Here is a 25,978-nt window from a genome sequence, read left to right as displayed (position 1 = left end):
ATAGCAGATCTGCAAGCTCATAGCGCGGCACCGAGTGCCGCGCTATGAGCTTGTAGATCTGCTATTTTTGGAAAATTCGTGGAACATTTTGTGCAAATCTTTGAATAGATAGATAGATAGATAGATAGATAGATAGGTAGACATATAGAATATGTTTTAAAGCAAAACAAAAAGAACTTATATTAACTATTAGAACTTACATATTTTGAGATGGGGGTCCGCGGCCAAATACACATCATTTTGGGGGTCCTTGACATGAACAAGAAGTTTTGAGAACCACTGATATTACAGCAACATAATTTAGAAGACATTTGTAGAATCCCCCAGAAGCAAAGATTTGAGTAAAACAAATTTGCTTTAAAAAAAAAATATATATATTATATTATATTATATTCAAAGATTTGCACACATTTTCCACGATAGAAAAATGAAAAAAAATAGCAGATATACAAGGTCATTATGAGCTTGTATATCTGCTATTTTTGAATAACCAAAGAAATCTAAAAATGACACAGATGCGTTCCTGGTCTTAATGGGTTAATAAGTGTGATGACAAGTATGTCAGCAGCACTCACTGCTGAGGAAATAAACTGTCGACAACAAGACACAGCAGGGGGGGGGGGGGGGGTAATGACATGTTTTGGGACGATCAATTGATTAAAACGTTGTTCTATGATTACCTTTTACACTTGTACTTGAAATGGTTAGGTTTTATTTTAAGGTTTTTCCCCACAGACCAGCTCGGAGGAATTGAGATGGAATTTAATTTGATTTATTTAATTGCTTACAACCAACATATATAGAAGGATAACAAGACTATCTAGGATATAAAAAAAATACACAGTGAAGTCATAGACGTATTTCTACTGTGGTCTCCCCTTACATAAATCGGGGATTTTTACATACTGTACATAAATAACACTGAATACAACAAAAAGAGAGAAAAAAACTGTCAAACATTTTCAAAGCATGAACCCATCACACAACACAATAAAAAAGTCAGGCTTAAAGCTGTCATCCGTAGCTTTTGAAGGTTTACCCGGGATTCCATCCATAATAATGAGTTATATAGGAGAGCACATTTGGGAAGGCAAGTTATTTCCATTTGAGTTTCATACGATACCCCTTGTCAACCAGTAGGCGTCCTTACACCATCTAAAATGTCTCCCCCCTACCCCCCCCTTTTCATACATATTTTTCACTCTTCATACCAGTAACCTGTAAGCTGATTGTATGACATTCCACCCCACATGTTTGTCACTTCACTGTCCCCAGATGACAGTGAAGTGACAAGTTAAGGACTTTTAAGACCTTTTTAATACATCAAAAGTAATCAACAAATACTATAAAAACTGGTCAAACATTGGCCAAAAAAAGTAGATCTACAAGCTCACAACTCTTCGCGTTGTGAGCAAAATGTATCTGTGGAACAGAGTCAATCTAAATTCCTCAACTCCTACAATTCCAAGTTTGGGGGTCCCTAGTTCAAATATGATTATTTTGGGGGGTCCCTAGTTCAAACATGATTTTTTTTGGGGGGTCCCCAGTTCAAACATGATTATTTTGGGGGGTCCCTAGTTGAAACATGATTATTTTGGGGGGTCCCCAGTTGAAACATGATTATTTTGGGGGGTCCCCAGTTCAAACATGATTATTTTGGGGGATCACGGCTTGAAAAGATTCAAAAATAGGGCCCCACATATCAAACCCATTCTTCACAAGCCACACAATCTTCCCCACATCCTGACACGGAAAAAAAAAAAGACTGTTTTCAGAGAGACAAATCAGGAGAAAATCTACTTGGTTATCGACCCTTTCCAGCAACACACTCTACTCGGTGTCTATAGCACCAGCAAACATAATAGTAGGACCTTTTCGGTCAGATATGGGCGAAAGGGTCAATTTTTTTGGAGTACCAATTCGTGTACCAATTCCATTTCGCCCCTATACAGTATAGTGGGCGAAAATTGGGGTGGTGATGGATCTTCTGAAAATGATTTAAAATCTTTGACACAACCACTGCAGTGCAGTCGTGTGTCAGCTGTTATCTACGGCAGGCTAGAACAGCCCCGAGGCGGGGATTCTGTTTTCACTCCCGTTAGTCTGTGTCTGGCATCAGCTAATCTATTTTAACCCATTCAATCCGGGAACGCATCTGTGTCATTTCTTTGGCTATTCCAAAAAATAGCAGATATACAAGCTCATAGCGCGGCACCGAGTGCTGCGCTATGAGCTTGTAGATGCTATATTGCAAATCTTTGAATATAATACATATGTGTTTTAAAGGGATTTTTTAAAAACTCCGATCTGTGCTTCTGGGGGTCCCTGGAACAACATATTTTGAGATCCGCGGCCAAATACGTATCATTTTGGGTGGTCCTTGACATGGAAAAGTTGGGAGCAACACTGATATAGAAACATACCGTTAGGATTTATGTATTTGGCCCGCGGACCCCCATCTCAAAATGATTTGTTCCAGGGACCCCCGGCCCCAGAAGCCAAGATTTGAGTTACAAATGTTCGCTTTAAAAAAAATATAGATATATATATTCAAAGATTTGCACACAAATAGGCCGCGTTATGAGCTTGTATATCTGCTATTTTTGGAGTAGCCAAAGAAATATTAAAATGACACAAGATGCTTTCCCGGTATAAATGGATTAAGTAAAACGTTTTAAAAAAAGAAAATAAAGAATAAAAAAGGTGGAAACAAAAATGCACTGTGTCATTGTAAAACACAACCTCTGGCTATGCATCTCTATTTGAATCAAAGCTATAACAGTTGCATCAACCTCACTGTGTTTCAGAGACCTGCACAAACCTGCTGCCGTCTCCTGAAACAAATGTAAAATCTGTGGAGCGGAAAACTTGCATGGCTCTGCACTTCCTCTATGGAAATGAACCACTGAACACTCACACCTCCTCTGTTTGTGTGTGTGTGTGTGTGTGTGTGTGTGTGTGTGTGTGTGTGTGTGTGTGTGCGTGTGCGTGTGCGTGTGCGTGCGCGTGCGCGTGCGCGTGTGTGTGTGTGTACGTGCGTGCGTGCTTAACCAATTAAGACCGGGAAAGCAACTGTGTGTCATTTTAAGATTTCTTTGGCGATTCAAAAACAGCAGATATACAAGCTCATAGTGCGGCACCGAGTGAAATCGTGAAAATGTGTGCAAATCTTTAGTTTGAATATATATATATACTTTTTTAAAGCGAAAGTTTCAAACTCAAATCTTTGCTTCTGGAGATTTTCCAAATGTGTTTTTTTCCTAAAGTTTTTATTTTTTATTTTTTTTACTTATGTTGCTATATTATCAATGGTTTTCAAACTTTTTTCATGTCAAGGACCCCCAAAATAATATGTATTTGTCGGCGGACCCCCTCCCATCTAAAAATATTTTGTTCCAGGGACCCCCAGAAACAAAGATTTGAGTTAAAAAAATTATATAAAAGATTTGCAAAAAGGTTCACGATTTTTCTAAAAATAGCCAAAGAAATCTTAAAATGACACACATGCGTTCCCTTCCCGGCCTTAAAGGGTTAAGTGTGCTCGCTGCTCGTTTATGTGTGTCTATGTGCTTTGCAGACAATATGTGTCTTTGCAAGTGTGTTGTTTGCCTTTGTACAGTGTGTGTGTGTGTGTGTGTGTGTGTGTGTGTGTGTGTGTGTGTGTGTGTGTGTGTGTGTGTGTGTGTGTGTGTGTGTGTGTGTGTGTGTGTGTACAGATTCCCGTATCACAGTCATAAATAGGCCAGCCGTCTCCTGGTACATTAACATGTTTCTTTGTGTCTGTGAAACACATATCTGTTTGTTTATGTGTGTGTGTGACACACGCACACGCACACACACACACACACACACACACACACACACACACACACACACACACACACATCCATGTAACTGTATTATCTTCCCAGACAAAAGCGCTTCACATGCTAAACGGTTTCCTGCCTTTCACAAACCTCTGCATTTATTTAAATGTATGTGTACAACGGTGCTTATGTGTGTGTGTGTGTGTGTGTGTGTGTGTGTGTGTGTGTGTGTGTGTGTGTGTGTGTGTGTGTGTGTGTGTGTGTGTGTGTGTGTGTGTGTGTGTGTGTGTGTGTGTAAAAACTTTGTATTTCTATACTTGCGAGGGCTAAATGTCTCCACAAACATGGTAGAATGTGATAATAGACATTGTGAAGACAATGTATGGTCCTCACAAGAGGAATGGTTTGTTAACTGGTTTGAGGGGGTGCAGATCATTTGACTAAATGATTTATCATGTTTGTCCCTGTGAAGCCTCCGTACCTGGGCGGGCAAACAAGGAACCGCTGTGCATTAGGAACAACATTCTTTCATTCATTCTAGTTTATATATAGTCTATTCAATGATGATTTTTGCTGTGCGTCGTGCGCAATGCCATTCACGCACGGCGAAGAAGTTTGGAGCGACGAAAATAGCTGAATTAGCGATAGGCTCTAATTCTGGAGGCTCTCCATTCTAGCAGTGGGAGGGGTCTGCAGAATGGAGAACAGGGGCTTCTATGAAAAAAAAAAGTCAACTGCATCAGGTATGTTGGTGACTGATTATAGGCAGATACAATCCACATGTATTTTTGGTCTGTCTCTCCTTTAACTCCTCCTTGTGTCAATAAATTGTGTTTTTATCAGCAGTTGCCAGTTAAGCTTATCAGAGACTAATACAATGTTGTTTGATCTGCGTTTTGCTATAAACACGACAGACAATTTCGTTTAATGAATCCTGAACACAAGCAGATTGCTGTAATGTAAAGTTCTCTATAAGCAGCAATGTGCGAGTGATAATTTTGAAAAAATAGCATATCTGCTATTTTCGGCTAATGTTCCCGTCAGAAAAGGGATGCAAGGGTTCAAGTGTTTCATGAAAAAAATAATCCTATCACACAAAGATTTGGCGGACCCCCTGTAGTAACTCTGAGGACCCCCTAGGGGTCCCGAACCCCCTGTTGAAGACCCCAGCCTTAGAGGTTAGGTTTAAGGGGTTAGGGTTACGGCTGGCCTGATTTATACTGCTGACTTAGTTATGTGTTGGTGTCGCACACCAAAAATAGCCAATCTACAAGCTTGTAGATCGGCTTAAGTGTTTGGCTTAAGGGTTAAGGTTGAACATTTGCAACACATTATTAAAAAAATGCCAAAATTGGCATTCTGAAATGTTGATGTCCTCACTAGTATAGTAATAGAAACGTAAGTGTGTGTGCGTGTGCAGTGTGTGCGCACACACACACGCTCGCGCGCGTGTGTGTAGAATACTTTATTGGCAACAATTAAAATCACATTATCCCCAATTAAAAGCACCAAAATTGGATTAAACACAAAAAAGCTGAACCTTTTTGTTGTGGTCCATGTTTGTTTGTTTGCGTGCGAGCGTGTGTGTGTGTGTGTGTGTGTGTGTGTGCATGTGCTTGCGTGCACACACATGTCTGTGTGTGTGTGTGTGTGTGTGTGCGCGCAAGTGTGTCTGTCTGTCTGTCTGTGCGTGTGTGCGTGTGTGTGTGTGTGTGTGTGTGTGTGTGTGTGTGCATTACCTTCACACACGGGGCAGCACTCCCCGGGCACCTTGACGGGGTTCAGACAGTTGTGAGCGCAGGCCGCGGCCACACACCTGCGCTCTCCGGACACACACTGACAGAAGGTGCAGTCGTCCTCCCTCCAGTGCTCGCCGTGGGCCATGATGTGACCGTTGACGTAGCAACCGGCCGCGCTCAGCGCCGGGTACAGGGGGTCTGTGGAGGGGGAGGGGAGGGGGGGAGAAAACTGATGCTGAGTACAATGGACTTGTTTTGATTTGCTTTATGACGGTCGATCATACAGACTTATGCAGAGGTTAAAATGTCATTTAGATTTAGACCAGTGGTTCTCAAACGTTTTCATGCCAAGGACCCCTAAATTGATATACATTTGGCCGCGGACCCCCAGAAGCAAAGATATCAGTTAATTTTCGCTTAAAAAAAAAAAAAATGCAGATTATGCACACTTTTTCAAGGTTTTTCAAAAATAGCAGATCTACAAGCTCACAGCGCCGCGCCGTGGGCTTGTAGATCTGCTATTTTTGAATAGCCAAAGCTAAGTGGTTAAAAATGATTGTGAGGCTATGTTAACTAATTTCGCTGAGGACCCCCTTGTACTCCGTCAAGGACCACTGGTTGAAAACCACTGATTTAGACAGCATGTCATTTAGATTTAGACCAGTGGTTCTCAAACGTTTTCATGTCAAGGACCCCCAAATTGAGACTTATTAGCCCGCGGACCCCCATTTGAAAAGATATGCCCAGGACCCCCATAATAAGAGAAGATTTTTACGTCTCTAGCAGTGATTTTCAACCATTTTAATTTCAAGGACCCCCCAGTTTGACATGCATTAGGCTACGGACCCCCGTTTAATGGTATTTCTATCTCTGGGACCCCAATTTATGTGGATAAAATCAATGTTAATTTAACTCAAACGGAACCAAATGGACCCTAACGGGTCCATTTGGTTCCATTTGTACACTCTCCGAGTTACAGACCCATAAGGGTCCATTTGGTTCCTAACTATCTATCATTTAGCTGGGGACCCCCTTGAACTCCCTTAAGGACCCCTGGGGGTCCCCGGACCCCACTTTGAGAACCAATGATTTAGACAGGTGCTAGGTTCATTGTTTACCTGGCATCCTATAACGTGTCAATGTACAGAACGCTATTCTGATAGTATGTTTGTTTTTAGACAGATGCTAGGTTTATACTAGATGCTAGGGTAAGTGATTTCCGTTGGTTAAAATAAGTGTTAAATAGCTCTATATTCTGATAGTACTCATTGCTATAGAGTGTTTGTTCAGTATTAGGAGTCTCCTTGTCTCTCCACCTCTTTATTAAACAGAAAATGCATTTTCGTTTCAGTTTCAGTTTAATTTCCAATGTTATCCAATCAGGACAGAGAACTCAATCAGGATATAGATTAAACAAGTGAAATTGGAAGTGATGACACTAAGAAATGAGCAGGCAAAATTGTAACTGGAACACTATACAAATTAAGCTTAAAAATGGGTACTTTCTCCTGATTGGCTGGGATTTTGACACCTACCGGAAAATGTATTTTCTGTTTATTAAAGAGCTGGAGAGACGGGGAGACTCCTGTTACTGAACAAACACTCTATAGCAATGATTACTATCACAATATAGTGGTTTAACCTTTTAACAAAATACTTTTTGTTTGAACCAAAAAATATCACTTACCCTACCTTTAAGGTAATTACGCTGGCAAGGGGATAACAAACAATGTTTAATACCTTGGCAGGAGATGTGTTAACTCATTCACTGCCAGAATAAAACATGGTCTACAGCTGACCTTGCCAGCAATTCCGAGCGTTTCCTCTAACCTTTGAAAAATCATAGAATATTTTTCTTCACAACGATCCATCCACTGAGCGCTTTAAAAGACGTATCCGAGTCCCGTAGAATCGGGGGCGGAAAAGCGTGCCGTGTGATCATCCGTTCCATAGCTATTGGCAGTTGAATGTAGGTTGTTTTCGCCAAAAAGCAACAGAAAGCACTCAAAGCAGAGAAACAGGCATTTTTCCAAATCCATTAGAATGGAAGTGAATGTGGCTGTTTTTGTTTTGTTTGCGATCACGTGATTTGCTGCTTCACTGGAAGTCAAATGGTGACTCATTGGTAAACACTGAAAACACCAAAACATGTCAAACACGTCATTGGCGGGGTGTGGGGGCGTTGGAGAAAAAAAAACACATCAAACACGCCATTGGCAGTCACCTGTGTGTCATCATCATGTCACCTGTGTGACTCTGTGCTGCTGAAGGCCACTAAATACTGACACAAATACTTTTGCATTGCTTTTCTTTTTCTCCGCAAATGAACGCACCTATACTTCATCACAGTGGCGTGCACAGACATTTTGAGGGGCAGGTGCTCAAGTAAATTATACTTTTTTTCTGTTTACTTGGTCTGCTCTATTTTTCCCTCTACACCTATACCTCTTTGGAAAAAATAGCCAATCTACAAGCCCACAACGCCTCGCAGCGCGAGGCGTTGTGAGCTTGTAGATCGGCTATTTTTGGCAAAAGTTCTCCTCAGAAAAGGGATGCTAGGTTTCGAGTGGTTATGGTAAAAAGAAAAATCATATCACAAAGATTTGGCGGACCCCCTGTAGTAACTCTGAGGACCCCCTAGGGGTCCCGGACCCCCTGTTGAAGACCCCTGCTGTAAACTGAAAAAGGGCACTTCCGGTCAAGAGGGCAAAGGGCAGGTGCTCTAGCACCACCTAGAGTCTATCTGTGCACGTCCCTGCTTCATCATACAAGAGTGTTGCACAACAGTAGTGAAAATAGCTGATCTGCGAGCTCACAACGAGTCAGCGTGAGGTGCGACGGTTACATGTAATTGTTCCGACATGTCATTGTTCCGACATCACTAACCCTATCCCTATCCCTAACCGCACGCGGAAGCCACGTAGTCGGAGTAGTGGGATGTCAGACTTATGAGCAGTCACCGACGGTGACGCACTGTGTGAGCTTGCAGATCGGCTGTTTTCACTATTCTAAGAACATTTTAAATAACAATAAAAAAGGAAGGGTTTTTGGAGATACAAGATTTCCACCCGACAGCCAAGTCTTTTTCCTTTCCCTGTCAGGAGTGAGCTCCACACTCATGAGACTCAGACGGCACTCCTTGTTGTAATTACTGCACTGTGTGATTAGGGTTGTGCCAATGGGACATGGCATCGCACTTCAGTGGATGTAGGTTCAGGTTATGCTCCATCTAAATCCTTATATATATATACGTAACGTAGTCAACCGGAGTCCTTCAGGGGTCTATCTATACTTCCGCTTTTTTCTCCCCAACTACAAGATGTCATTTCGATGTTCATGTTATTGAACTCATTCCCTGCCAGAGTGTTTCAGAACAGTCTGCAGCCAGTGCCAGCGTTTATTTTTTTAGCATTTTTACTAACCTTCCAAGAGCCACAGAATATTTCGAATAACAAGCGTGCCACCGCGACCCTCCGTTATTTAGTTATTGGTTGTTGAATATAACTTGTTCTCGCCAAAAACAAGAAAGCGGAGAAAAATAATAAGTTTCTAAATCCTTTAACATTAGATGGGACGGGGCTGGGTTTGTTGTGATCACATTATTTCCGGGTCTACTGTTCTCCAGAAGTCATAGGATCACTTGGCGAAGATCGGCATCTAGCGTAAACACTGAAAACACTGTTTTGATGTGTTACACGTCATTGGCACTGAATGAGTTAAAAAGTTTGTAGTGGACACTACATTGTGAGTTCCCATATTACAAAAGTACCCTTACGTTCATGTATCAGAACATTATATCCATCTGACTGCTGCAGCCTGTTTTTATGCTAATGCAGCATCTTCTCAGGGTTTCTGGGCAATATGTGTCACTTGTTTTGAGCTGTCCATCAACGTGCAATAAGTGGCTAAAATATAACATTGATGCGGTATTAACGCGCTGACTTTGACAGCCCTAACTATTAGTCTATAACTGCACAGAATATCTCTGTGTGTGTGTGTGTGTGTGTGTGTGTGTGTGTGTGTGTGTGTGTGTGTCTCTCGCACATAACATGAGCACTGTCTGGCTGAACGACTTGGCATGGGTATTGCAGAGGACCTTGCATTTAATGCCCGTACAGTAAAATGGAGATCTGAGTCGGTCTGCGTTCCTATTATGCCCACATATGGAGATGCCTGATCAATATCAATATGACATCATAGTACAGACACACTATTATGTCATAGTAACACGTCATAGTATCAATCTGTGACGTACTATGATGTCCTTTGTGCCGGTAGCCATTAGGATTTACAACGAGAACATTCATTTTTGCTGGGCCGTGATGATCGAAATGGCTGATTTTCACTTAGCTGCATGCCGAAAATAGCATATCTACAAGCTCACAACACGTCGCGCTGCGTGTGATGCGTTGTGAGCTTGTAGATCAGCTATTTTCGGTCTGAGACACCTGCGAGCACCCATGATGACTTGTCTTAGTTCTACTGGATCTCTTCTCCACTAGTGCCTCCCAAACGTTTTAGTCTAGTTTTTATTTGTTGACAAAGTTGTCACTATACTTTAGTCATAGCTTAGATTTTATTTTGTTTTTATTTCGCTTTCGTAAGTGAAAAAAAGTAGTCAACATCCATTTTTCGTCAGAATCAACACGTTTGACGGATACAGGGTTTTACAGCGGGTACAACTCACCCTCACACACGGGGCAGCATTCCCCCGGAGGCGTGTACTGCCGCGGGCAACGCAGAGTCGCACACTGGGCGTGGTAGCAGTTGGCCACGCCCCCTTGGCAGCGGCAGAAGCGGCATGCGTCCAATTGGAAGAGCTCTCCTTCGCTGTGCTCCGCCCCGCCAAACACACACACCGACTTGGTGTCTGGAAGAGAAGAGAGGATACAAGGATAAAACATCACGTAATTATGACAAACATGTCAACGAGACGGCCACTTGTTCTCAAGTTCTTGTTACTTACAGGCTTGACCACAGGGTTGAAATGTCATTTAGATAGCATATGGCATTTAGACCAGTCGTTCTCAAACTTTTTTCATGTCAAGGACCCCCAAAATGATATGTATTTGGCCAGGGACCCCCCCCATCTCAAAATATTTTGTTCTTGGGACCCCCTAGAAGCAAAGACTTGAGTTACAAATGTTGGCTTTAAACATATCTATATTCAAAGATTTGCACAAATCTTCACGATTAAAACAAAAAGAAGCTCATAGAGCGGCACAGATATTGTTAAAAAAAAGTGTACTTTTTCTGTAAAGCACTTGTGCTTTATTCTTGTTCTGTAAAGCACTTGTGCTTTATTCTTATTGATTGATTGATTGATTGGTGTACTTTATTTAGTAAGACATGAGAACAGTACATGACAGTACATAACAGTACATGGAAGTACAAATTCACAATACAAGGTCTACTAAACTGGAAAACTCATAAAGCACTAAGCTTGTTTAAGATGAGATCCCATGGCATGCACACAAATCATGATGACATATAAGAGACAGACAGATATACACACTACTATACAGAATGTCATACAATCAGTTTACAGGTTACTGGTATGAAGAGTGAAAAATATGTACAAGAGATGAAAGAGAGAGAGGGGGGGGTAGGGGGTAGGTTAGGTTAGGACATGGGGTAGGTTAGGACTTGGACAGGGGCCATTTTTGAATTGCAGCCTCCTGAAGGTGTATCTTTAGGGCAGTTTTGAAAGTGAGTAGGGTTTTACACTCCTTTACTCCTTTTGGTAGGGCATTCCACATTTTTTGATGAATAGCATGAGAACGAGTTCATTCGCTTTGTTGAGCCAAATCTGGGTTGAACATGGTTTGTGGAGCTGCCTCTGGTGTTATGATCATGGACTTCATTAACATTTTGGAAGTATTTTGACAAATACAGGGGGATCCCACTGTTGTTGAAGACCAGGCCCATAGCAAGTTGCTGTACTCTGTCCTCAACCCTAAGCCATCCAATCCTAGCAAAATGAGCAGGGGTTAGATGGGTTTTGTGATTGAGGCCAAGAAGTAGCCTTACACGTTTGTTTTGGGATGTTTGGAGCCTTGTTTTTAAGGCCTTGGAGGTGTTGTGATACCATGAGGAGCATGCATAATCATAATAACCTTGTATGAGGGCCCCTGCAAGAATCTTCAGAGTATTCTTACTGACTAGACGATCAATCCTCCACAAATATCGTGTTATTTTGTGGACCTTTTTGATCATTTTTCAGCGTTTTTGTTACCGGAGAGGTTTGCCTCCAAGATGGAACCCAGGTAGGTAATTTCCTCCTTTCTTGTGATAACATTTTCACCCACTTTGATCGTGAAACTCTCAGCCTTGCTAAGGTTAGGACTGAGCCCAAAGAGGATGGATTCAGTTTTACCCAGGTGTAATGAAAGTTTGTTGTTCTGTAAAGCACTTGTGCTTTATTCTTGTTCTGTAAAGCACTTGTGCTTTATTCTTGTTCTGTAAAGCACTTGTGCTTTATTCTTGCTCTGTAAAGCACTTTGAGCTGAATTTCATGTCATCAAAAGTGCGATACAAATAAAGTTTATAATTATCATCTATCCACGTATAACTTTGCTCCAATGAATTTAGCAAAGCTATCCCAAATGTTGCCATGGCCCAATCCCCTGTTTGGTTGCGAACGCGGAAGGAGGCGCGCCTCCGCCCAAGTGGAGCTTACTATGAAAGTCTGCTCGGCTTGTGTGTGTGTCTGTGTGCAGTGCACTGCCTGGGTGCGGCCAACAGAGTGCGCCAGAGTGCAGCTACAGTCAAAACACAAACACACACACACACACACACACACAAAGTCTGTAAATATACAATATTTTCGAGCTGCGTTCGCTTCCAGTGTTTGCGCGTCTTACTTGTTATTAACTAGAATAGTTAAGTTAAGGTTATCATTATGGATGGCAGGGTCTTTGTTTTCCAGAGATGTGTTTGACCCCTCAGGGCACAATGGTCATCAGGAATGAGAGAAAACTCTCGTTTGAATTGTAACTGACCTCCATGGTATATATAAATATATATATATATATATATATATATATATACAGTATATAAGTCTGATAATGATGCACTTGCGGTTTGCATTCAACAATTTTAACGGCCTCCACAGAGGTCCAAAACAACACCCGACGGCACAGCCCAAGGTGCTTTTCTCAATTATTGTGTGAACTGCTCAAACCCCAACATCCAACAGAAAATAGCAGATCAACAAGCTCACAACCGAGTTCGCGAACCACTGCTTTACGATATGGTTTTGTGCGCACGCACGCACACACGCGCACACGCACGCACAGACACACACACACACACACACACACACACACACACACACACACCCCCCCCTCTGTCTAGCATACAAAAGAAGCTCAGTTCAGTTGTGACTTTTGAAGAGCTTAACCCATTAAGACCGGGAAAGCATCTGTGTAACCACTTTGACCATTATTCTAGATATAGATCTGCTATTTTTTTTTTTTTATCACTAAAATTTGTGTAAATCTTCATATATATAGTTTTTTTAAAGCGAAAATTTTTAACTCATATCATTGCTTCTGGGGGTCCCTGGAACAACATTTTGGGTGGTCCTTGACATGAAAAAAGTTTGAGAACCACTGATATTATAGCAACATAATACAATTTCAAAAACTGTTAGGATTTAGAAGACATTTGTAGAATCCCCCAGAAGCAAATATTTGAGTTAAAAATGTTTGCTTTAAAAAAAACATATACATTCAAAAATTACACATTTTCACGATTTTTCAGAAATTTTAAAGCATGACGCAGATGCGTTCCCGGTCTTAACGGGTTAATTAGACGGTGCTGGTGTAAATAATGAACGCTGCAGCTCATTATGTGTACATTTTGAAGTGTTCAGGTCAGACGGTTCTACACACAGCCTGATGATGAGGAGTGCATCAACAGAACAGAGAAACCCCGCCATTGTACTGTCTGTCTGCAACGTGGGGCTAAAAACCCCTCATCTCCATATTGGAACTTTTTGTGTTGTTTTCTTTTGTCAATGAACGCCCTACTTGATCATACTACAGCGTCACACAACAATAGTAGATATACAGACTTGCGAGGCGCGTTTTGAGCTTGTAGATCTGCAACTTTTGCTATTTTGGAATTTGAATCCTGAAAAGTAATATTTTTTTGGACAGGTTTCCACCCGACAGAGACGATAGTGTTACTTACCTATGCTATATGTATGAACAGAGCATTCATTCATTTCTGATGACCACTGTTCGCTCAGAATGGAAATGGTCAAGATCAGGGGTCTTCAACAGGGGGTCCGGGACCCCTCGGGGGTCCTCAGAGTTACTACAGGGGGTCCGCCAAATCTTTGTGTGATATGATTTTTTTTTTTTACCTTAGGGTACTTGAACCCTAACATCCCTTTTCTGAGGAGAACTTTAGCCAAAAATAGCAGATCTACATCAGCTGTAGCCGATCTACAAGCTCTCAACGCCTCGCGCTGCGAGGCGTTGAGAGCTTGTAGATCGGCTATTTTTGTTGGAACCCACTCCCACCTCACATCAAAGCCGCCCCCACCCTTTGCCGTGTTCAAAGCCTCTCTTAAAACCCACTTTTTCAGACTTGCGTTCACCGCCTCAAATCTCCCTCTCTGCCTTTTAGTCTTATATTAATGTTTTTCTCTTTGCTCAATGTTTTTGCCTTTTAACTATTTTTCTCTCCTCATAAAGTTGTTTATTTTGATTTGTTTTGTAAAGCGACTTTGGATACTAAGAAAAGCGCTTTATAAGTGTGATGTATTATTATTATTATTATTATTATTATGGACAGACAGACACACAGAGAGACCATGGACAAAGACATGGAAACAGACACAACCATCTGTGTGTGTGTGTGTGTGTGTGTGTGTGTGTGTGTGTGTGTGTGTGTGTGTGTGTGTGTGTGTGTGTGTGTGTGTGTGTGTGTGTGTGTGTGTGTGTGTGTGTGTGTGCGTGCGTGCGTGCGTGCGTGCGTGCGTGCGTGCGTGCGTGCGTGCGTGCGTGCGTGCGTGCGTGCGTGCGTGCGTGCGCGTGTGTGTGTGTGTGCACACGCACGTGCGCACACACACAAACGTTCATGATGGAATCAGCCTTTCCCCAGTATCCATAGCAACAAAAGGTGCAAAATTCACCTTTCAACTGGTGCTTGATATAATGGCGCAGTGACGCACACACACATACGCACAGAGACACACACACACACACACACACACACACACACACACACACACACACACGCACACGCAGCCATTAACTCCCCGCTCCTCAGCGGTGCAGGTTAAAGGTGTTCTATTATGCTCATTTCTAGCTAATATATATATATATATATATATATATATTTTTTATCATTCTGGGAATCTAGTGGAGAAGGATTTGCATGATTCACAGTTTATGCAGCTCCTCACTTCATTTCCTGTCTGAAACGAGCCTTATTAAATCAGCGATGCTCAACCTTTGGAATTTAAAGGCCCCCCCAGGTTTGATATGCATTAGGCCACGGATACACATTTGACCCCGCATTTGACACCTCTGAGAGCGTACACATGGAACCAAATGCACCCTGAAGGCTAGTAGTTCTCCAACCTTTTTCAGGCCAAGGACCCCCAAATTGATATAAATATTTGGCCGCTGACCCTCTGCTGACCCTCATCTCACCCTCAAAGAAAGCATCTGTCATTTTAGATTTCTTTGGCTATTCAAAAATAGCAGATCTGAAAAATCGTTAACATTTTTAACTCAAATCTTGGCTTCTGGGGGATTCTACAAATGTCTTCTAAATCCTAACAGTTTTTTTTGAAAAAAACTTATGCTGCTATAATATCAGTGGTTCTCAAACTTTTTTCATGTCACAGAATAACCCAGAATGATATGTAATTGGCAGCGGAACCCCCATCTCAAAACATGTTGTTCAAGGCCCCCCCCCCCCCCCCCCCCAGAAGCAAAGATTTGAGTTAAAAAATGTTTGCTTAAAAAATAATACATATAGATTTACAGATTTTTCAAGAAATAGCAGATCTACAAGCTCATAGCGCGGCACCCGGTGCCGCGCTATGAGCTTGTAGATCTGCCTATGCCAAATAGAAAAAACTATATATATATCCCGGTCTTAGAGGATCAGCCCAGGTTTAGAGGGTTTGGGGATAAAGCAAGAGAGGCGCGGTTAAGATGGTTTGGACGCATGCAGAGGAGAGGTGAGGGATATACATTGGGAGGAGGATGCTGAAGATGGAGCTGCCAGGTAAGAGGAGAAGAGGAGGAAGGCCAAAGAGGAGGTTTGTTCGTGGATGCGGGAGGGAGAGACGACATGCAGGTGACATGGAGTCACAGAGGAGGAAGACGCAGAAAACCAGACGGAAACGGATAATCCGCTGTGGTGACCCCGATGTGAAGTACCCGGGGAAAAAAAGATTATCCATAAAAATGCAATAGCTGATACACTATATACAGTCATAGACTGTAAAAAAAGAATGGACAAAGCTACGCCATTGATTTCTACAGACCGTAAATGAAGCAATTTAAAATCCGCCATCTTTCTATATCGCGTCATATCCTGCACAATGAATGCTATTGGTTGTGTAGCTTGTCAATCAAATCATCCCGCACCCTTCCTAGAGCATACCCTTCTGTATCGCCAATCTTAAAATAAATGAGACTACGGTTGTCCGATATTGTCTTTTTTACCGATAACCGATATACCGATATTGTCCAACTCTTAATTACCGATACCGATATCAACCGATACCGATATATGCGGGGATTACTGTGATTATGGTATCATATCACACACACCATACAGTAAGAACTCCAGTAACTTATTTAAAAAGAATTAAAACAAATAAAAAAAAAACACACCCAGTGTGAAGAGAGTGGTGCCTTTGAAAGTGTAACTGGTTGCATCCTTGTGTTGCAATCAGCAACAATATGTTGTCACGTGACACGTGACAACATATTGTCACGTGTCACGTGAAGCTTGACCAATCAGCCATGCTCAAACATACAGACGGACACACAGACAAAGTCAAATGTAGGAGTGGTTGGCACCACTCAAAAACGATACAGATATTTTCCGATATCGGCCGATAATATCGGGAGGCCGATAATATCGAACATCCCTAAATGAGATCATAATTTACCAAAACGCATATCATGATGATTGAAAGAAGACTTTAAACTAGCGACTGGAAGCATATAGTATTTATGACCATTTTTATTAAAGGTAAGAAAATGTAGTCTAAAGATCGTCAAAAACTCACCCACTTGCATTGACACCAGCAGGGGTAAAAAACAGCAAAACTACAGGCCCATTCATATGAACCGTCACTTGAACTCACTTCCTACAGTATATGGACTCACTTTCAGAACAGGAAGCTGCACCCTTGTACACAGCACACTGTACTGAAGTAGTAGGGAGTAGAAGTTGAGTTTCCAGTTTCCATCCCAAACAGACACCGTCAGCTCGTGCTTTGATTTAACCCATTGAGACCTGAAGCCGATTCTACATGTCTCCTAAATCTCAACAGTATTCTGAAAAACGTATGTTTCTATATCAGTGGTGCTCAATCTTTTTCATGTCAAGGACCCCCCAAAATTATATGTATTTGGCCACGGACCCCCATCAAAACCCCCCCAGAAGCAAAGATTTGAGTTAAAAATGTTCGCTTAAAAAATATATATATATTCAAAGATTTGCACACATTTTCATGATTTTTCAAAAACAGCAGATCTACAAGCTCGTAGCGCGGCACTCGGTGCCGCGCTATGAGCTTGTATATCTGCTATTTTTGAATAGCCAAAGTGTAAAACTTTGTGTAGAAGTGTAAAAAACTAAAAAGGCTTTTTAGCTCAAATCTAAAAATGACAGAGTTCCAGGTCTTAATGGGTTAAATGTACTGCAGGTACGCGTTTCTTTGATTCCAAATACACTCAGGTATGTTTCTTTTATGCCTGGAGGAACAGCTAGCGTTTGTCCCGTTCAATGAAGGGCTTTAAGTTGTGCCAGCGCTGGGGGTGCCGTTCGTCCCCCCCCGATGCCTCATTCTCCCGGCTCTTTGGATTTCACGCCTGGGTGATGTCATTACCATGCAATCCATCGCGTCTCCGGTGCCCTGCCTGCCTGCCTTGTCTCGTCAAACTAGCGGCGTGCTGAAAGAGCGAGAGCATCAAGGCAGGGTGTGGATTTCACCGTCGCCGCTGTTGCAAAGCCTTTCCTCGACGCCGCTGTGCTTTTGCTTATCCCTTTAAAGACCGGGAACGCATCTGTGTGTCATTCTTAAGATTTATTTGGCTATTAAAAAAATAGTAGATATACAAGCTCATAGCGCGGCACCGAGTGCCGCGCTATGAGCTTGTAGATCTGCTATTTTTTTGAAAGAATCGTGAAAATCGGTGCAGATCTTTGAATGTATACATTTTTAACGCGAACATTTTTAAACTCTGTTACAACTTCTGGGGGTCCCTGGAACAAAACATTTTGATATGGGGGGTCCACGGCCAAATACATATCATTTTTGATAACCACTGATATTATAGCAACATAGGTTTTTTTTCTGAAAACTGTTAGGATTTAGATGACATTTTGTAGAATCTCCCAGAAGCAAAGATTTGAATTACAAATGTTCACTTAAAAAAATTATATGTTCAAAGATTTGCAACATTTTCCCCCCAAAAAATAGCAGATCTCATAGCGTAGCACTCGGTGCCGCGCTATGGGCTTGTAGATCTGCTATTTTTTGAATAGCCAAATGAATCTAAAAATGTCACACAGATGCGTTCCCCGGTCTCAATGGGTTATGCAACAAGCTCCATAATACCCTGTGTGTGTCAATCCCGCTACAAAGCTTTAGAGTTGAAATACACAGCGTTTGCTCGGAAATGGGATTCCCAGGCGCATGTTGGGATACCGGGGGGGGGGGGGATGTTGGTTTTTAAATTGTTCTTACTTGTAGTTTTGTTCTGTAGTCGACAACGTGCGACAATTCAACGGATTGTCTGTGAACACAACTAGGGGCTGGGAGCCAAACAGTGAGGAACCCGGAATCGTTACTTCGGCTAATCGGCCTAATACAGGGGTAGGGGTCTTCAACGTTTTCAGGCCAAGGACCCCCTAGCTAGGAGAGAGATGAAGCAGGGACCCCCTCCTCTATATCGTATGAAATTGTGTTTCAGATTCAAAAATTTTTTTTTACGTGGTCTGCTCTTTTTTCCCTCTACACCTATAGCCTCTTTGCCAAAAATAGCCGATCTACAAGCTCACAACGCCTCACGCTGCGAGGCGTTGTGAGCTTGTAGATCTGCTATTTTTGGCTAAAGTAAAGCTTGACCAATCAGCCGTGCTCAAACATACGGACGGACATACGGACGGACGGACAGATATACGGACAAAGTCAAATGTAGGAGTGGTTGGCACCACTCAAAAAGGTAAAAAAAATAAAAATAATACAGAGATTTAGCGGACGCCCTGTAGCAACTCTGAGGACCCCCTAGGGGTTCCAGACCCCCTGCTGAAGACCCCTGTTTTAGTCAACAAAATCTACAGCTGATTTAGGCGACAACGTTTTATTTTGTCGGGCTGTGATGGTGTTGTAATGCCTGATTTATACCAGCCCCCACGCACATTATATGTAAAGCAACTTTGAGTACTTGGAAAAACACTACAGTATATAAATCTCAGGTATTATTATTATTATTATTATTATTATTATTATTACACACCAACAAGTACAACCAGCCTCCACTCAGACCTCTATTTATTTCCAGGCTGACCTTTAGGCCCACATGGGAGAGTTTGTTTACACGGACTAGAGAGCTGCTAGCCGGGAGGGGATGAAGGAGCAGGGAAATTGCCTCTTTAATATTTGATTGTGATAACTTCATCAGGAATTCACTGCGGAGCGAGAGCGCGCACACACACACACACACACGCACGCACACGCACACGCACACACACACACACACACACACACGCACACACACACACACACACACACACACACACTCGTTGTATTACCATACTTTGAGGACATCAACATTTTAGGAAGCCGATTTTATGATTGATTTATACATTTTTGGGGGCATTTTTAACCGCAAGTCTAAAGCTGAAAAATAGCCGATCTACAAGCTCACAACGCGTCGCGCTGCGACACGTTGTGAGCTTGTAGATCGGCTATTTTCCAATGTTTGACATCGCCGCACAACTAGGTATAAGATAGGGGGAAATCTACAACCCCGAACCCTAAACCTAACGATCTAAAGGTCTAATCCTAAACCTCAACCTGAATCTTTTTCTAATCGTAAAAGTATCTCTAAAAATCTTCTTTCAACCATAAAATAACAATTTCTCTTATTCTACTATAGTTGTGGCGACGTTTGGTCCTCCCAAGTATAGTAATACACACACACGCACGCACGCACGCACGCACGCACGCACGCACGCACGCACGCACGCACGCACGCGCGCGCGCACGCGTAAAGTTAACCTCACTCAACCAGTGGTAGCAGCAGTAGGCCTGCAAATCGACTTTAACCACTTAAACCCCTGAAGTATTTTGCGTCAAAAACCAAATCTCTTTTCGCCGAAAATAGACGATCTACAGCACTATTCGATGAATTGAGTACAAAGGAACCCAATGGAAACAAGCCATAGTGCTTTCTTAGGTTTAAAATCATCTTAACAGACATTGTATTGAACTCTACTTCACTGTGCTTGTCTTTGCAAACTGTTAATAAAGTGTTCAATCAATCAAATCAATCAATCAATCAATCAATCACTGTCTGGCAGAAAACGTTATCTCCATATTTATTATTTTATTATAATGTTTCTTTCATTTCGAATTAACCCATTAAGACCTGAGACGATTCTTAAAAATGTTCTAAATCCTAACAGTTTTTTGAAAAAAAAATCGAAAACAATTTTTTTCAATATTTTTCAAAAATAGCAGATCTACAAGCTCGTAGCGCGGTTGTATATCTGCTATTTTTGAATAGCCAAAGAAATCTAAAGTGACACAGATGCGTTCCAGGTCTTAATGGGTTGAAGCAGTACTATGTAAGCTTTTTTGTATGAATAAAATATAATTTTGTCCAAAATACATTTGAATCCTGAAAAGTAACACGTTTTGGACAGTGTATACGTTTTCCCGAACGACGGCGACAAAATATACAATATATAGAGTGAAAAGGAGACAATCCAAAAAGCTACAAAGCGAGCTTGTAGATCTAATCTGCTCGTAGAGACAGACAGTAGATGTGGAGACTTCCAGAGCTCTGTGGCTGACAGCAACCATACATCCATGAAGACATTGAGTCTGTAATGTTTACTAAAGAGGACAGTGGGTTCACAGAGAGAGAGAGAGAGAGAGAGAGAGAGAGAGAGACAAACAAACGAGGGGCTTTGAAAAAGAGGGAGGGAGTTCCCTTCGCTTCTGTATGCCTGGGGCATTTCTCTCTCTCTGGCTTTTCCAATGCGTCCTTGAGATGTGCAAACTTGACTTAGTGTGAAGCTGCATTGTGTGACTGTGTGTGCGCGCGCGTGTGTGTGTGTGTGCACGTGTGTATGTATGCAGTGGTGTAAAGTAACTAAGAACATTTACTCAAGTACTGTACTTACAGTACATACAATTTTGAGTATTTACAATTGTCTATACTTTTACTTCTACTCCACTACATCTCAGAGGCAAATATTGTACTTTTTACTCCACTACAATTATTTGAAAACTTTAGTTACTAGTTACTTTGCAGATACAAATTATTATATTATAAAACATACATTAACCACTTCAGCCCTATTATATATACATAGGCTATTTGAAAATAGCAGATCTACAAGCTCACAACGCGTCGCATCGCGACGCGTTGTGAGCTTGTAGATCGGCTATTTTCAAACATTTTAGTACTTTTTAATGTTGGTGCTTTAAGTATATTCTGATGCCAATACTTGTGTACTTCTTACTCCAGTAACATTTTGAACACAGGCCTTTTACTAGTAACAGAGTACCGGTATTTTTTAGATAGTGTGGTATCGCTACTCTTACTTAAGTAAAATATCTGAGTGTGTGCATGCGTGCGTCTGTATATGTGTGTGTGTGTGTGTGTGTGTGTGTGTGTGTGTGTGTGTGTGTGTGTAAAACTACAAGGGAAACTCGCATGTCTTCCCTATGCTGATCACTCTGTCTCACACTCATTTCTTAAGAACACTGCACTCAATGAGGACATCACCACATTCACAGTTAAAGCCAGACTACAAGTCCTTCCCACCAGACTCAACCTCTCCATCTGGTTCCCCAGCACTCAGGTTCCTCATTGCATGCACCACACCACAGAACAGATCACTGAAACACTGTCGCACATCTTGAATGGCTGTTATGCATACAAAGGGATGTACATAGCACGTCACGATAGAATAGTGGAGCTCATAGCGAAGGACATATCAAAATATCATGCATCTACAGTGAGAATGTATAAACATTCCCGTGTCACTTCATCCATGTTCCACCTCTGTGATAACCCAGACATCTTTACATCTTTGACAGCTAATACACCAGATGTTGTTGTGGTGAATGAAGAGTCCAGGGAAGTGTCTGTGTTAGAGATAGCATGCACCTTTGACCTTAGCCTAGAGGAGGCCTTTATGACCAAGGTCATTAAATACCAACCACTCCTACATACCATCTCAGAGCTAGGTTATAGGTGCAGACTATTTGTCTTTATATTCGGCAGCCTGGGACATACCCACAGACTAGTTGTTAGAGGACTTCAACAACTTAGGATGCCCAAAAAGGAGGCAAAAAGGCTGGCAAAGTATTGTGCTATCTCCGCTATAATTGGCAGTCGCCACATATGGCGGAGACGCTGTTACTTATACCCGTAGAGCACTGAGTGACATGCCTATTGTATCATGAAAACATCTGCCATGATTTTGTGAATGTAACCCTACTGCACCTTTAATATTTGTGTCCCTGTATGTATTATCCTTTATGTGGACATAAATAAATGGTTAAAATGTGTGTGTGTGTGTGTGTGTGTGTGTGTGTGTGTGTGTGTGTGTGTGTGTGTGTATATGTGTATATGTGTGCGTGTGTGTGCGCTTCCTCTCTCTCTCCTCTCTCGCCCGGCCTTGTGTGTGTGAAGTGCTGCATGCGATTGGACTTCAGATCATGTAACCGTGGCAACAGATGATGCTGAGTCTACTACTTCTCTTCTAATCCTATAAAGGACGCTGGGCTGGCACAGCACAGCACAGCACAGCACAGCACAGCACACACACACACACACACACACACACACACACACACACACACACACACAGCACAGCACAGGGTGTATTGGTGTTTGTGCCATTAGAATGGAGCCACAGCTAATTGGATCTCGAGCTCCAATTTGCAATCAGAGCTATTCAATCCCAAGGGTCTATATAGCACCAGCTCTCTCTCTCCTCCTCCTTTGTTCCACTTATATGGAACGGAACGTTCCTCCTCCTCCTCCTCCTCCTCCTCTGATATATATGGTTGCTGTTGGAGCAGAAACCTCCTATCTCCATATTTTTCGACTTTTTGTGTTTTTTTCGTAAGTTAATCCATTATTGAGACCGCGAACGCATCTGTGTCATTTTAAAGATTTCTTCGGCTATTCAAAAATAGCAGATCTACAAGAGCTTGTAGATCTGCTATTTTTGAAAAATCGTGAAAATGTGTGCAAAGCTTTGAATATATATATATATATATATATATATATATATATATATATATATATATATATATATATATATATTATTCAGTATTTAGATATTTGATATTCATTTTATCAGACACGCCCCCTTCCTATACAAACCCATTACAATTCAAACTCCATTTTTAACCATTTAGATTCATCAAAAATCCCGTCCTTGGTTCTGGTGACTCACCCTGCCCTCCTAATACGTGAGGGGGCTGTGTTTCTTTTATAACTTTTTTAATTTATTTTATTTAATTGTTTTATTGTATTAAATTTCTCTCATTATCCCCCAAAAAATATTGAAAATAAATGAAAAAAGTTATCAAAAAAAATACGGCCCCCTCGCGCATTAGGAGGGCAGGGTGAGTCACCAGAACCAAGGACGGGTGTTTTTGATGAATCTAACAAGCTAAAAATGGAGTTTGAAGTTATAATGGGTTTGTATAGGAAGGGGGCGTGTCTGATAAAATGAATATCAAATATCTAAATACTGAATCAAGCAACTTGTCTGGGGGCGGGGCTCACAAAAGCCTGAGTAGATGATAAAATGACCTAAAGTTTTTTTGAAAGTGAAATATCCCTTTAAGGCCCAGATTCCTCTAAGTACATTATTAGGTGTGGACTGGCCTTAAAGGGTTTAGTTCACTGCCAGTGAGGAGACACATAATAGTCTCCTTTGTGTTTCCTACCGGAACCGCTGCCTACCGGTCCGCTGGTCATCTAATTATTGTCTTAGGAATGTGACAAAAAAAATAAAAAAATCCATGAATACAAGTCTCCATGGGGTGACTAATGTGTGTGAACTATAATGGCCCATTATTAGCCAAGATGTTAGCCTGTCGACTAGAAACCTCTCTTATATCTACTTAATCAAACTATAATCAAAATAATTGATTACAACACAAATTGTAATCAATAATTGGTTATTTAAAACAAATATATCATTGATTAATAATCGATCCCTATTTTGGGCATGTCATAGGCGGGAAAAAAAAATCACAAAAAAAGTGGAAAAAAACTAGTTAGATTCCGTGCCAACTTTGCCAGCACCGCTACACGCTCTGTGCTAACCCTCTGGACATGACACTCAAAGAGCTCCTCAACTTTCCCTGGACCCCACTTTGAGAAGCACTGATATAAGGCCTTAAGCCATTGAGACCTGAAGCCGATTCTACATGTCTCCTAAATCTCAACAGTATTCTGAAAATAACGTATGTTTCTATATCAGTGGTGCTCAATCTTTTTCATGTCAAGGACGCCCAGAATGATATATATTTGGCTGCGGACCCCCATCAAAATATTTTGTTCCAGGGACCCCCCAGAAGCAAAGATTTGAGTTAAAAATTCGCTTTAAAATACATATATATTCAAAGATTTGCACACATTTTCACGAATTTTCAAAAATAGCAGATCTACAAGCTTGTAGCGCGGCACTCGGTGCCGTGCTATGAGCTTGTATATCTGCTATTTTTGAATAGCCCAAAGTGTAAAATAATGCTTTTTTAGCTCAAATCTAAAAATGACACAGTTCCAGGTCTTAATGGGTTAAGTGGCTTATAAGATCAAAATCAAGCTTGATCGGACTGAAGATTAGGATGGAGCGTGGGGCCATTCAATACCGTATTAATTGGCTGTTCCTTTCTTCAGCAGGAGGCAAAACAAAGAGACCCATCGATTGTGTTTTATCTGTGAGATCCCCCCCCCCCCCCACCCCCCCCCCCCAAAACCACCTCCAACCACCTCCAACCCACCCGAAGCAACACTGAAGTTAATTAAATGACATCTGATTGTAAATCCAGTAGTGGTGGCATCGACTGGTCACACACCAGCGGAGAGAGAGAGTGTGTGTGTGTGTGTGTGTGTGTGTGTGTGTGTGTGTGTGTGTGTGTGTGTGATGTGCTAGAGGAGATTAGCCCTTTAAGACCTGGAACGCATCTGTGTCATTTTTTGATTTGAGCTAAAAAGCATTATTTTACACTTTGGCTATTCAAAAATAGCAGATCTACAAGCTCGTAGCGCGGCACCGAGTGCCGCGCTACGAGCTTGTAGATCTGCTATTTTTGAGAAATCGTGAAAGTTTTTGCAAATCTTGGAATATATATTGTTTTAAAGCCAACATTTGTAACTCAAATCTTTGCTTCTGGGGGGTCCCTGGAACAACACATTTTGAGATGGGGGTCCGCGGCCAAATACATATCATTTTGGGGGTCCTTGACATGAAAAAGATTGAGCACCACTGATATAGAAACATATGTTTTTTTCAGAATACTGTTGGCATTTAGAAGACATTAGTAAGAATGGGCCTCAGTCAGGTCTTCATGGGTTAGATAAACTCGGGTCCATTCATTGTGTCTCATGCATGAGTGTGACTGTGAGAGACACCTGGGGACATCTGAAGAGACAGATGGCTTTGAAAACAGAGAGAGCAGCACCGCTCTCTCTCTCTCTCCTTCTCACTGTCTCTGAAGCCTGGCAGAGAGAGAGAGAGAGAGAGAGAGAGAGAGAGAGAGAGAGAGAGAGAGAGAGAGAGAGAGGGGGGGGGGGGGCCCAGGTTCATGTGGGGTTCCATTAGAGGCAGTGGTGGAAAGTAATTAACCAATTAAACCCCGATGTGCGGTTGACCGGAGTCCCGCAGGGCTCTGTACTAGTGTCTTTTATGCCCGAAAATCGACAACGCGTCGTGATCGATCGGCTATTTTCAGCTAAAGTCTTC

The 25,978-nt window shown here is 41.8% G+C and overlaps 1 protein-coding gene across 1 annotated transcript in view; it reads right to left on the bottom strand.

Moving 5' to 3' along the window:
- crim1 (cysteine rich transmembrane BMP regulator 1 (chordin-like)) overlaps positions 1 to 25,978 on the bottom strand; it is a 238,981-nt gene that overhangs the window by 64,923 nt on the left and 148,080 nt on the right. Inside the window, exons 6-7 of the mRNA XM_084045810.1 lie at positions 10,233 to 10,415; positions 5,546 to 5,743 (exon numbers count right to left, since the gene is read on the bottom strand). Of these exons, the coding sequence (XP_083901936.1) occupies positions 5,546 to 5,743; positions 10,233 to 10,415 (381 nt within the window). The remainder of the gene's footprint in view (positions 1 to 5,545; positions 5,744 to 10,232; positions 10,416 to 25,978) is intronic.

The sequence above is a fragment of the Gymnoscopelus microlampas genome, assembly GCF_963454915.1.
Source record: "Gymnoscopelus microlampas genome assembly, chromosome: 20".
NCBI lineage: Eukaryota > Metazoa > Chordata > Actinopteri > Myctophiformes > Myctophidae > Gymnoscopelus > Gymnoscopelus microlampas.
This window is presented reverse-complemented; position numbering and strand designations above follow the sequence as displayed.